The sequence below is a fragment of the Molossus molossus genome, unplaced genomic scaffold (assembly GCF_014108415.1).
Source record: "Molossus molossus isolate mMolMol1 unplaced genomic scaffold, mMolMol1.p scaffold_m16_p_17, whole genome shotgun sequence".
In the NCBI taxonomy this organism is placed as follows: domain Eukaryota; kingdom Metazoa; phylum Chordata; class Mammalia; order Chiroptera; family Molossidae; genus Molossus; species Molossus molossus.
This window is the reverse complement of record NW_023425352.1, coordinates 53,821,737-53,836,088: the sequence shown is the minus strand read 5'-3', so window position 1 is coordinate 53,836,088 and position 14,352 is coordinate 53,821,737. Positions and strand designations below refer to the sequence as shown.

The window sequence follows — 14,352 nt, the reverse complement described above, 5'->3', positions numbered from 1 at the left end:
AGATATGTGTTGATTATTTTTAAAGAAATCAGAAAAAGCACAATATAAAGAGTATTTGTTCCCTTTGTTAATCTCTTATAGTCTAATTTCTTAAAATGAAAATTTGTGTCATTAAAAAATGAGAATGACACATACTCACTCTAGAACATTCAGAAAAGTATAAAGAAAAAATCAATTATAATTCTACTACCCTATTAGCATTTTTCTTTATATATGTATATATTTAAAATACATAAATATGCATAACTATGAGCATATATATACATTTAAAAATTGGATCACAGTATACACTAATATGTATACTTTTATAATTTACTTTCCATAAAATATTATGAATAGTTTTCTATAGCATATTATATCTACATAATCATTTTAAACAGCTGCATAATAGTCTACGTAATTCAATCAACATGACTAAAATCTTTACCCCCTATCCTCAGAACCTTTCTTGATTAGCAGTCATTCCAATCTTTGTTGTAAAAGTGGTAAATCTGGGTAAGGGCAAACATTTAGACCTCAAAGCTTTAAGCCCATTATCAAGGCTCCAAACCATTTCCTTTTAAGTCTTTTCTTAATTTTGATTGGAACATTTTTATGGTTCAGCCCCCAAAACTAGTGGACTAGTTTGATAGACACAGCTCAATTACATAGAACAGCAAACACATATGGAGGTAAAAACAAACAAACATATATGCTCTGGGAAAAATATCAGTGAAGAGAAAAGTCTGAGATTTGAATTTGTACCTTTTCCAAGGGTGCCAGTTGCTCTTTGAGATCCTCTAATCTTTCAATAAGCTCCCTCTCCTTGTGCAGCTGGTGCTGCTCGATGCACAGTGTAGTGTATAGCTGCTGTACTAGTGTCTTTACATCATTCAGCGTTTCTGCATTTTCATGGCTTAAGAGGTCTGAAAGGAAGAGTTACTTTTATTTATTTTAATGGATGCCATAAGTGAAGAGTTGCTATTCCTGGGGCTATTAGACAATAAGAACAAGGCAGATTCATCCACAACAGGGATCCCACTTTCAGTGTGAAACTGAAGGAAAATAATAGTTCTTTTTTAAAAAGGAGATATCTACAAATCCTAGAAAGTATATTCATATTTGGGCAACTTGAAAATTTTGAAACCAACATTCATTAATATATTATTGGAAGATTATATGCTATATATGAGGCTATAAATAAATAATAATCTTTATTAGATAAAGAAAACAATTTAAGACAATATGTTAAAAACAAGAAGAGAGGTTCAGAATCAATCTTATTATCATGCTTATTAGAATACTCATCTATAATTTATCTGTGGCCTTGCCATTTTAATTAATGATTTTTTTCCCTTTAGTATCACCTGAGGAAAAACTATACAGTATTTCAAATTTGCACATACAAAGGTATAAATCAAAAAACCATATCCCAATAATCTTAGTTCCTATACATCTTCCCCCTGGCATACCAACTTTTATTTATTCCTTTTGGGGAAAGACACAAAATAGTTATATGGACCTCAATATCATGCTCTAAAAGGCATGAAATTATAAGAACAATTGAAAGAATAAATGATTACATTCTTTCATTCAATATCCTCTTCTGTGAGTAGCATGTTTTCAGATCCCTAAAAATTATATTATGAGAACCTAATAAAAAAACCAGCTGATTTCAGCTGTTGTTTTTTTAAAGCACCAAAGGAAAAGCTTTTGTTTTAGAATTAGCTTTAATGTGACATTTTGTTAGGCACAGCATAAGTTCAGTCCTCTTCTAAATCAAAATAATCTATAATTGCCTGGCTGGTGTGGCTCAGTGAATTGAGTGTTGTCCCATGGACTGAGAGGTCTGGGATTGGTTACTGGGCAGGGCACATGCTGTGTTACGGGCTTGATCCCTGGTAGGGGGCATGCAGGAGGCAGCCAATTGATGTTTCTCTCTTACACTGATGTTTCTCTCTCTCCCTTCCTCTCTTTCTAAAAAAAAAAAAAAATCAATATATATATATTTATTTATTTATTCATATTTATATTTTATCATTACTCGAGGACATTTTTGCATTCATTATCACATAGAGTGGGAGGGACAGAGGGTGGAAGAAAGAGAAACATCGATGTGAGAGAGACACATCCAGTGGTTGCCACCCACATGACCCCAACCAGGACCAGGGACAAACTGCTACCGAGGTATATGCCCTTAGCGGGAACAGAACCCAGGACTCTCTGGTCCGCAGGCCAATGCTTAAACCGCTGAGCCAAACTGGCCAGGGCAATAAAAACATATTTAAAAAAAAAAAAAAGTTCAATCAGAATTAACTATATATTTCAAAAAAATTTTTTTAATAAAATTTATTGGGGTGACATTTGTTCATAGGATCATATAGGTTTCAAGTGTACATTTTTATGATACATAATCTGTATATAGCATCGTGTGCCTACCACCCAAAGTAAAATTATCTTCTCTCATCATATATTTGGACCCCTATACTCTTTACTATCCTCCACCTTCTCTCTGTTAACTACCATACTGTTGTCTATAAAATATTCTTCAAAGATGTCCTTCAGTATAGGTATCACAAAAATTCAATCAACAAAAAATTCAAATAAGTGCAGCAAAGTGGATTAAAGAAAAGCTAATATATTAAAATGGGATACAGTACCTAGCATAGTATCATGCACGTTGTAGTAAATGTATGCTGCATTAATAGGAACAGATAAAATGCAAGAACATTTTGAGTTCTAGAAGTCATTTATGTCAACAGGGTCTTCTTTGCACTGGAGTTGCAGCTCTTACACTTTCCAAAGTGTACCAGAAGAGGAAACTGCACTCTAGAGAGCAGTAACTTATCCAGAATGGCAGTGAAGTGGCAGTGTCTATGTCTCCTGACCCCCAGGCCTGGAGCTGAGTTATAATGCTTCTATTATACCAATATTTCTATTTCTTCTGCAAGCACTTTCAAAAAGGCAATTCCTTGAGTAGGTATAAATGATCTATGGTTAACAAAAATTGTATCACATATATTACCCTATGTTATCTGTCCTCACAATAACAGCATGAATAAGTCTGGTGACCATAATTTAAGTGAGGAATATGAATCCTAGATAGATAAGATTAACAAACATTTCTGTACTAGGTACAAAAATTCAGTTCCTCAGTCACACAGAACGTTCTATTTGCTAACACTGTCCTAGGGATTCCTCTATCAGTCCTCTTTTGCTAATCCTCCTTATCTTAATAGATACATCTGAATTTCCAGGTTCTTTGGCAAGCTTTGATTTGTCCATTTGCGTCATTGTTTAAAAATTGGTGACTTTTCTCTGATCTTCCAAGCTTCCTTTTCAAACTCTTACTTCTTCAGCTTCATATACAATTGTACAAGGTTTGATTCCTATATACATCTTTTATTCCATAATACTCATATGGTTGCTCCCCCAATTGAACCCTGACTGATATAAACATTATGAATGATATGCTATTATTTGCATAAAAAGAGAAAAAAGGATTATGTATTTGTATATTCTTATAAATGCATTGACTATCTTGGGTATGAAACAAAAGAAACTAAGAACAGTGCTTGCTGATATAGAGGAGAAAAGGGTGACTGTGGAATAGGGATGAGAAAACTTTTCCCATATATTCTTTGCCTTTGGGAGTTAAACATGTGAATGTATTATCTGTTTAAGACAAATAAAAAAAATTAATGTGCAACCACGATACCTTCTATTAGCAATGAAAAGACTATAAAATAATAATTCATAGAAGATCAATCTCACAGATGTCCAATTCTAGACCTGGCTGAAAACAGAGTTACCCTTCGAGGCATCACTAAACTCAAGGGACTAGGCTTTACTTTGACAAGAAGATATGGTCCGAAGTATCGTCCTGGTGAAGGAAAACAATCACCTCAAAACCTTGACCCCCTAAAAGTCTGCCCATATAACTGGAGATGAAATTACAGGAAAAGGGAAAATAAATCTACTAATAACCTAATAACAACACTTTTGGATGATCAGTGTATGCTTCACTAAAAATGCAATCAGATGCTTATTAATGTTTTTGCACATGCCATCAGTGTCAGGAAAATTCAGTTACAAATGGCAGGGAAATGTGCTAATATAATAGGGACTGAAAAGTCTTTTAAGCTACTAAAATGGTTTGAGAAGGACTTCAGCTATTTGAGTTTCTTACAAGGCATTTGTTGTTGTTGGTATTTGGTTTGCCTGTTCAACCTTTTCTCTCAAATTATTTACATCATTAAGATAGAATTAATGTTTCCAATATCCTCTGGATAGATAAATGAGGAAAAGGGCTCAGTGGTGCCAATCAAAATAATTCTCCTTAGCATAAAAACTTTTGACCACTAATACATGTCATATTTTTTTCTTCCCCAAAACTAAGAGGAAGCTAGTTAACTACTACGTCAACATGGAATGCAATAATAGTTTGGTGCTCCTTTTCCATATTCTTCCTTCCATTCTAGATTTAATCAGGTTATAAAATCATCTAATTGCTAAAAGAGTTACTTCTCTCATCTTGCAGTGGTCAGAGAGGAATCTAGCCATATATAGCTACGGTAAGTAAAAGAATGCAACAGAACTTGAAATTAGCCTCACTGCTTTGACCTGGCCCCTTGATTCATTTCAGTTTTTTCCTTCCTCTTCCCTCCAATTTTGGGGTTAAGTATAAGAATTGTATATACTTAAGGATCCATAATACCTACAGACTGGCCAACTCCACATAAACATTAGATGTGGCTACATTAGATCCTATAAGAATGAGCCCGTTATCCTCAGTGCCTGTTGGAAGTGTGTTAAGTTCAGGTTTACTGGCACATAACATTCCTAGGGCATTGTTAGTTCTCAAGTGCTATAAATGGGAAAGGAAAACAGGAGAGCTATGTGAAAACTAAAGAGGGTAAGGGGTGAGTAAAAACGAAAACGTGTCAAAACTTAAAAAACTGCCCTGGAAAAGCTTTCCTTCTTTAACTGTTTTAATTTTTATTAGACAAAACGTATATATAAAACCCTAGTGTTCCTCATTACCTGACACCTAAAACCGAGTGCCTTCAATTTCTTTTCTTTTCACTACAAAGAGTTACAATGTGGGGAAGAAAAATATGCTTACTCATCTGGAGGACTGGCAGCCCTCTCAAGTACAGAACATCAGCCTCTCACTAAGAGGAAGATAATATATTAGAAACAAAATTAAAACCCATTTTACATTTTATTAAAAGAAAAAAATGTCTTTACCATATTTCAAAAGTGATGGGAAACAAAGTGTTTATGGACTTATAACAGTATTTACTGTTGAGCTTCTGTGAGAAAGGGTATCTAGGTTGAACACATAAGATATTCTGGCCTCTGAAAAACCAAAATGCTACCAAGTTAACTCATTTAATTCACTCACATAGAAAGACTACCTGAGTTAATAGGGGTTACAGTATTACAGTGCCTTCCTTCCCTCAGGATATTTATAAAGAAAAGGAATAAAAGAACTCAAAGAAGAGATTAATCACTTTTGGTTGGCTGGGAATTGAAGAAAGAAAGAATAGGATCATTGAAGGCTTCATAGAGAAGCTGACATTGAAAGTTTCGGGAAACAGAAGGTTAGGAAGAAAGGAGAAAGGCATCTCAGGAGGGAAGAGGAGCAAACAAAAAGGTGGCAAAGAACGAGGCACAGTGTAGGAAAGAGCAAAGGAATACAGGGTAGAGGAAAAGCAGGTAATGTGTAAGAGGGAAAGAGAAATATTTTAAAGGTAGATGTGGACCAGACTTCGGAGGCATTCAATGCTAGATTTTTACTCAGACCTTTTTCTATATTAGACACAATTCTCAAAAGCAGAATTGAAAAGTGGGGATGTCCTAGCAGGCTGATAGAGGGATGGTAGTGGTGGAAGGAACATTAAGAACAGCAGTCAGGAGGACTTCCAGTGAAAATGGCGGCTTAGGTAATTACAATATCGCATCCTTCCACAACCACATCAAAGTTAAAACTAAACTACAGAACAACCATCATTCAAAACCACCTGAAATCAAGCTGAATGGAAGTCCTACAACTACAGAATTAAAGAAGCCATGTAAAGACTGGTAGGAGGGGTGGGGGTGGGGGTGGGGGCGGGGGCGGGGGCGGGGGCAGGCGGGCTGGTCCCACATCCACGTGTGACGGATAAAAATCAGGAGGATACCACGGCTGGGAGGGTCCTCCCTGAGGACTGAGAGGTCCCCGTCCCACATCAGAGACCCTGCTCAGGGTTCCAGTGCCAGGAAGAGAAGTCCCCATAACTTCTGGCTGGAAAAAACAGCGGGAACTGAGGCTCAGGGAGGCTAAGGTGGCTGGAGCCAAAGGCAGCTCCTTAAAGAGCCCACGCACGAACTTATCGGACGCTCTCCCTCTAAGCTTGGAGGGGAGGCAGCTCGAGGGGCACCAGAGACATACAGGGAAGAACTGAGCTATTTGGCACTGGAGCGAGGGCTGGAGAGGGGGCTTTCTCCGGGACAAACATGCTGTCAGAGGCCTTTGTTCCTTTGGTGAGCCCTTCCCTGGGGTGGCAGACAGCCGCCATATCTGGGAGTCCAGCAACCTGGCTCACACTGGTAGCCCCGCCCTGGTGACTCCCTGAGGCCCCGCCCCACCCACCCAACTTTCAGGCCCACCAAAGCTGTTGCCACTTGCTTCACCATAGGATTGGCCTGTCTTGGATCCTGCTTCAGGTTTTCCTAAATTCTTTCAAACAAGCAGCATCTGGTCTCAAATAGCCCCATACCTCTCATTAAATAATACACAGAAACAAACACAGGGAGGCAGCCAAAATGAGGAGACAAAGAAACAGGTCTCAAATGAAAGAACAAAAAAAAAAACCCCAGGAAAAGAACTAAGCAAAATGGAGATAAGCAACCTAACAGATGCTGAGTTCAAAATACCGCTCATAAGGATGCTCAATGAACTTAGTGAGAACCTCAGTGAACTTAGTGAGGGCCTCAAGAACATAAAAAAGAACCAGTCAGAAATGATGGATGCACAGTCAGAAATGAAGGAGGCATTAACGGAAATAAAGAATAATTTACACAGATTCAATAGTAGAGTAGGTAAAGCCAAGAAGCAAATCATCGATTTGGAATATAAGGAAGCAAAAAACACCCAATCAGAACAGCAAAAAGAAAAAAGGAATTGAAAAAAATGAGGATAGTGTAAGGAGCCTCTGGGACAACTTCAAGCGTGCCAACATTCGCCTCTTGGGGGTGCCTGAAGGAGAAGAGAGAGAAGAAATCGAAAACCTGTTTGAAACAATAATGGCAGAAAACTTCCCTAACTTGGTGAAGGAAACAGACATACAAGTCCAGGAAGCACAGATGAACCCCATGAGGCCCACACCAAGACACATCATCATCAAAATGCAAAAGGTTCAAGACAAAGAGAGAATCATAAAAGCAGCATGAGAAAGGCAGCTAGTTACCCACAAGGGAGTTCCCATAAGGCTGTCAGCTAATTTCTCAAAAGAAACTTTGTAGGCCAGAAGGGAGTGGCAAGAAATATTCAGAGTGATGAAAAGCAAGAACCTACAACCAAGATTACTCTATCCTGCAAAGCTGTCATTTAGAATCGATGGCCATATAAAGAGTTTCCCAGACAACAAAAAGTTAAAGGAGTTCATCACCACCAAACCGTTATTATATGAAATGATAAAGGGTTTTTTGAAGAAAAAGATGAAATATATGAACAAAGAAAATGGCAATGAATACATATCTATCGACAATGGAATCTACAAACAAAATAAACAGGCAGAACAGAAATATTCTCATAGATACAGAGAACATTTTGTTGGTTGCCAGAGGGGAGGGGGTTGGGGGAATGGGTGAAAAAGGTGAAGGGATTAATAAGTACAAATTCACTGCTAGACTGACAAACCTCAAAGGGAAAGGGGTTGGGGGGTGGGAAGAAATAAACCAAAGAATTTATATGCATAACCAATGGACACAGACAAAAGTGTGGGAAAAGGCAGGAGGGGGCAGGAGTGGGGAGGAGGGGGTCAATTGGGGAAAAATGAGGAACATCTGTAATACATTCAACAATAAAGATTTAAAAAAAAAAGAACAGCAGTCAGTGACAATAAATATCAAGGGCAAAGAGAGAAAAGTGATTAAAAAAAAAAAAAAAAGAGAGAGACATAACTTAAAATGCTATTTTAGAAGGCTATTTAGCACCAGTACTGTGCGAGCCATATTAGAGCCTAGGGTAAAACGAAAAATCCGCAATACTAAAGGTGTCTTTATTTATCTTGACTACTAAGTTTTTAGGCACTTTCTTAAAATTTACTTCTGAGGTAGTTACCTCACTTTTTTGCCTAAAAGTATATACATGTCCAAAGTCCCCCCAAAAATATTATTGTATAATAATTGACTTTCAGACTGCTGACCTTCATCCTTTAAAAAAAAGGATTAATTCTGATTACAAATGTTTAAGAGTATAAGGGAGTCATAACTTATTTTTAAAAGATTCCCCCTAGCCCGGCCAGTGTGGCTTAGTGGTTGAGCGTCGACCCATGCACCAAGAGGTCACTGGTTCGATTCCCAGCCAGGGCACACGCCCAGGTTGTGGGCCTAATCCCCAGTGGGGATATGCAGGAGGTGGTCAGTTGATGTTCTCTCTTATGGATGTTTCTATCTCTCTCTCCCTAAAATTAATAAAGAAAAAAAAATTTTTTTAATAAAATAAAAGATTACCCCTATAATGTTATTAAAGTAATGACTCTGGCCTGTATGGAGGGAAGAAGCTTAAGTTATGCATGACATTCATTTATGTGAAATGGTGACAATACCAGATAATAAGCTTCCTGGTGTCTAGGTAGAATTTAAGTTTTGGTCAATGTACTGGTCAAGTGTCAGGTACTCAATAAGTTCTTTAACTAAAACAGAGTCTGTATGCAAACCTTTCAGTGTTTAAATATTGCCTGTTTCTCAAGGTTATCCAGGGAAAAGTTAAGTTCTTTCCAAAAGCTCTTCCCACATTCCTCTGACCGTATCAAGGTTACTTTTTACCTCTCTTTGGTGGTCGGACATGATATGTTAAGTCATTAATGACCAGCTTAAAGTCATCAAGGAGGAGAAGGTCTATCCCTGTTGATGCAGCAACTCGAACACCATCTGTGAAAATAATTTAATGTGAAAATGTAAACTTGTCATATATCCATAATTTTTTATTTTTATTTTTTAAATAGGTTTTTATTGATTTTTTAGAGAGAGAGAGAGGAAGGGTGAGAAAGATAGAAACATCGATGTGGGAGAGAAACATCAATTGGCTGCCTCCTCCTCGCCCCACCACTGGGGATCGAGTCCACAGCCTAGCCTGTGTCCTGACCGGGAAGCGAACCGGTGACCTCTCAGTTCGTGGGACGTCGCTTAATCCCTACACTGGCCAGGCTGTCCATAATTATTTAAGAATGGTCAGGGAAAAGAAATCCTTAAAGTAAATTTAAAAATTATATCTCTTTTAATTTCAGTTAACTTTTTGCCTCACCCCCAAGACTATGCTAAACGAAGCTTATATGATTTGAGGCTTTTTGTTTTCATGGCTTCAAGTCTGTGAATATTTAACAACATCCTTTTCTGGCAGAACTTTAGGAACAAGGGAAATAATTATATAGATCTATTGGTATCAGTTGGAAATCTAGGGTCACTGGGAGAGCTGCATGGACGTCTTATATTTGTCTGTGAGGGAAGGTGGGTGAGTAAAAAAACCACTATTTTCTATTATGTGGTACTTTTTGATATGGTCACTGATTAAGATGGCTAATAATTTGTTAGGGATGAATGCTAGGGTTAGCGAAGTACACCAAGGTGGTCTACTAATTTTACTACTACATGAGTTGACTATTAAGTATATTTAAAATATTTATAGCATAGAAATGTGGAAAATTGTTAACAATTGGTGAATTCAAGTGAAGAGTATGTGGGTACTTATTGTACTAGTCTTTTAAGTCTTCTGTAGATTTAAATCATTTCAAAGTAAAAATGGGGGGGGGAATGTAAGGCACTTAAAAAATAAATAAATAAAATGGTGTCATGTCAAATGGGAATTTTTAGTGCCTTATTTTATATTATTTTCAAATCATACTTATTTTTATTTTGGTAAACTTTTATGGGAAAGACATAAGAAAATCTAAAAAGAAGTCCTAATATTTCATATCTCCAGAGATGAGGGCCCAACCACTGGAAAAGTTTATTCTATACCTAAAGTAATGATAAAAGGTCTTAATAATATAAAATGCCCATGGCATTATAGATGAGGGTGCTTTTGAATGAGATTCCCTGTGTATATACATTTGTTAAAACTGAACAGTTATATTCTGAGTACCACTGGGAGAGAACTCACTTTCTCTCCTGACATTTGCTAAGCAAAGAAAGTTAAGAGTAAGGGATTCTTTTGCAGCAGCAGCAGCAGCGTGTGTGTGTGTGTGTGTGTGTGTGTGTGTGTGTGTAAGTGGGGTGTGTGTGTGTGTGTGTGTGTGTGTGTAAGTGGTTTCGGGGAAATGGATGGGTGGGAATAGTGAAGGTGACTGTACCTGGTGAGTAGATAGCAACTCTGTCAATTCCCCGATCCTCTTCTTGTAGTTGTCGTAAAAACACACCGACAGAGTCTGAGATAGGTTTGAGTGTGAATTGGCAACGTTCACGCCGGGATGGTAGCCTCACAGATATCACAGGTAACCCATTTTGATACACCACTGTCACATCTGAATGAAAAAGACCCACAATCATATGAAAGTTAGATTCCAATATAAGTTACAGCTATATTATTACCATTCTTATATGGGATCTATTATAATTAGTGTGGTTTAAAATGTTTTCAAAGGTTTAAGAATATATTCTTAAAAAAACTTTTTTTAATCATCAGAAAGAGTGGAAAGGAAGGAGAGAAAGACAGAGAGAAATATCGAGGTGATAGAGCCACATCGACTGGTTGCCTCCTGCACGACCCAACCTGGGCCAGGGACAACCGCAACCGAGGTACGTGCCCTTGACTGGGAATCGAACCCGAGACTCATTGGTCCACAGCCGACGTTCTAACTGCTGAGCCAAACCAGCCAGGGCAAGAATATATTCTTTAGCTTTAGTTGAAGGCTATTCTGGGAAGTAGAATCACACAACTCACTTTTCAGAAAAATAAAAATATGCAATAGATTATTTTCTAAGTGGAACATGGAGAGGCGTTCTCAGAAATTTGAGGTAAAGTTCTTGGTGTTGCTGAAGAACTTTACCTGGTTCTGCTTAGTAAGATTTTATTAAGTAGTCAGAGATTACTAGCTGACTCCATAACCTGTACAAGGTAGCTCTTGGGCGCCAGTTTTCAAGAAGCCCTGGGGAATAAATTACATCTTAAAGTACACCAATAAGTAAGGTTCTAGCTCAAGGACAGTCAACTCATAGTTATAGTACAATACTATACCCAAGGTGCTTGATAAGTAAGCATTCTCTTATAATATATGGACATATTGGTTTTTTTTTTCTTTATTGATTTTAGAGAGAAAAGAAGGGAGAGGGAGAGAGAGAGATAGAAACATCAATAAGAGAGAACATTGATTGGCCGCCTCCTGCATGCCCCACACTGGGAATCAGGGCCACAACTTGGGCATGTGCCCTAACTGGGAATCAAACCGGTGACCTCTTGGTGCACTAGCCAGGCAGACATATTGTGATATAATAAAAAATAGTTCCTTTTGCCCAGGCCACTTTGGCTCAGCGGTTAGAGCGTTAGCCCACAGACCAAAGAGTCTCGGGTTTGATTCTAGTCAAGGGCAAGTACGGTTCATCCCCTGCCCCTGGTTGGGGTCATGCAGGAGGCAACTAGTCGATCCAGTCGATGTGTCCCTCTCTTTCTCGTCCTCTCTCTCCCTTCCTCCCACTCTATCTGAAGATAAATGGAAAAATGTCCTCGGGTGAGGATTGAAAAAAAAAGTTTTTTTTATGTTCTCCTGAAAATCTTCCTAAGGTTAGAGAGAAACCAAAGATGAACTATTTTGGATTTTTTAACAAAAAGTTAATAAAGGAGATATTATTAGAGGCTATTCATCTGAAAGAATTTTCTACAATAGTATGGCATAGAATTCCTTATTCTTTATCTTTTGAAGAGCCTGTCAATTAAAAGAAATGTCAGAATAACTATTTCAAATTAATTTTCAAATAAAATTTTAAAAAGAAATTAACTTTGAGCCAGAAGTTTTTACACAAGCAACCAAACACTTAAAAATAAGTTAGCACCAAAGAAGGAAAACAGGTTGTAGAGTCAAATCTGGGCTGGAGTTCTGGCTGTTAACTTTGGATATATTATATAACTTCTCTGAGCCTCACTTTTTCATATATAAAATGAGTTAAATCCCTAACTGATAGAGTTGTTGTGAGGAATAAATAAACCATTTAAAACACTTAGTGAACTGCTTAATACAGTGACATTATTGCATTAGTTTTTTTTTTTTTTTTAAATCAAAAGGTACATTCTATAATGTTTCTAAGGATTCAATCCCTCAAAATTGATGAGTTGAGAGGAAATGTATATAGATGAAAGTTCTGGAGATCCCAAATGCATCAAATTTTCCAGTCATTTACATCTTATTTCCTTACCTATTCTAGTAATTTATGAGGTCTACAATTAATACAACGGCCTCACACTAAATTCTTTCATGACTTAAAATTTTAAAGCAACACTTATTAAGGAGTAGTTTATAAATAACAAAATGCACTCTTATTTTAAATGAATGTTTGTTAAGTTTTGACACAATAATCAAAATTCCCTTGAGCCCCATCCCAGTTCATTTCTGGGCAACTACTTTGATTTTTTGTTACCACAGACTACGTTTTGTTTTTCTAGTTTCATAACACTAGAATCATATATTATGTATGCTTTTAAAAATCTGGCTTCTTTCTCTCAGCATAATGATTTTGAGATTCATGCTGTTCCATGCATTTAGTAGTTCATTCATTTTTATTGCTGATAGTATTTCACTGTATACACACACCATAATTTGTTTATCCATTCACCTATTGATTGACATCAGGGTTGTTTCTATGTTTTGGCTACTGTGATTATTCACTTTTTTTTTTTTTTTTTAATCCTCACCTGAGGACATTTTTCCAATTTTTGTACAGATAGAGTGGGAGGGAGGAAAGGAGGGAGGGGGAGAGAGAGAGAGGGAGAGAGAGAGAGAGAAACATCGACGTGAAAGGACACATAGAGTGGCCGCCACCCGCACGACCAACCAGGGCCGGGGACAAACTGCAACCGAAGTACGTGCCCTCAGCGGGAACCGAACCCGGGTCTCTCCGGACCGCAGGCCAACGCTCTAACCGCTGAGCCAAACCGGCCAGGGCTGATTATTCACTTTTAAGTCTTTATGTAGACATATGTTTTTGTGGTACATCTGTTCTCATCCTTTTACTTTTAACCTATACATGTCTTCTTATTTATTTCTTTATACCCCAAGGAACCATTCTTTATATGTTTATAGATATTCTATGGTTAAGTTGAATATTATTGTGATAATCAACATACATGTCTTCATATTTATTCCATTCTTTATATGTTTATAGATATTCTATGGTTAAGTTGAATATTATTGTGATAATCAACATACATGTCTTCATATTTATTTATTTTTTAATTAATTTATTTTTGTTACTGATGTTTCTCCTTTTTTCCCCACCTCCATCCTGCCCTGTGCCCAGCTTTGTTGTCCATGTCCATTGTTCATGCATACATGCATATAAGTTCTGTGGTTTACCTCTCTCCCACAACCCTCTCTTCTGGGGATTGTCAGTCTGTACCCCACTCCCACGCCTCTGGGACTACCCAATTCCTCAGACTGTTATGTTCATTATATTCCACAGATAAGTGAGATCATATGATACTTGTCTTTCTCTGTTTGGCTTGTTTCACTTAAGATAATACTTTCCAGGTCCCTCCATGTCGTCTCAAAGGATAAGAGATCTTTCTTTCTTACAGCTGCATAGTACTCCATTGTGTATATGTACCACAGCTTTTTTATCCATTCATCTACTGATGAACATTGGGCTGTTTCCAGATCTTAGCTATTGTAAATAGTTCTGCAATGATCATAGGGGTACATATATTCTTTCTGATTGGTGTTTCAGGCTTCTTAGGGTATATTTATGTCTTCATATTTAAAGTGGGATTCTCATAGACAGCATATAGTTATGTCTTGCTATTTTACCCAGTCTGAGCATCTCTACTTTTCAATTAAGGTGTGTATATTATTTGCATTTAATCAATTATAAATATGGTTGGGTATAAGTCCATCCACCATCTTGCTACTTAATTTCTTGACCCAACTTTTCTTTCTTCACTTTTCCTATATTCTTCCA

The 14,352-nt window shown here is 37.3% G+C and overlaps 1 protein-coding gene and 1 pseudogene across 4 annotated transcripts in view; one reads left to right on the top strand and one right to left on the bottom strand.

Moving 5' to 3' along the window:
* Window positions 1-14,352, bottom strand: part of MCU (mitochondrial calcium uniporter) — a 275,222-nt gene that overhangs the window by 23,397 nt on the left and 237,473 nt on the right. For all 4 annotated transcript variants that reach the window (XR_004959979.1, XM_036265017.1, XM_036265018.1 and 1 more), the window contains 3 exons: window positions 10,539-10,709; window positions 9,016-9,120; window positions 745-905 (listed from right to left, as the gene is read on the bottom strand). Coding sequence is in view for 3 of the 4 variants with exons in the window: in XM_036265017.1 (XP_036120910.1) it covers window positions 745-905; window positions 9,016-9,120; window positions 10,539-10,709 (437 nt within the window). In the remaining variant the exon portion in view is untranslated. The remainder of the gene's footprint in view (window positions 1-744; window positions 906-9,015; window positions 9,121-10,538; window positions 10,710-14,352) is intronic.
* The window catches only part of LOC118632655, a 28,998-nt pseudogene continuing 25,821 nt past the window's right edge, over window positions 11,176-14,352 (top strand).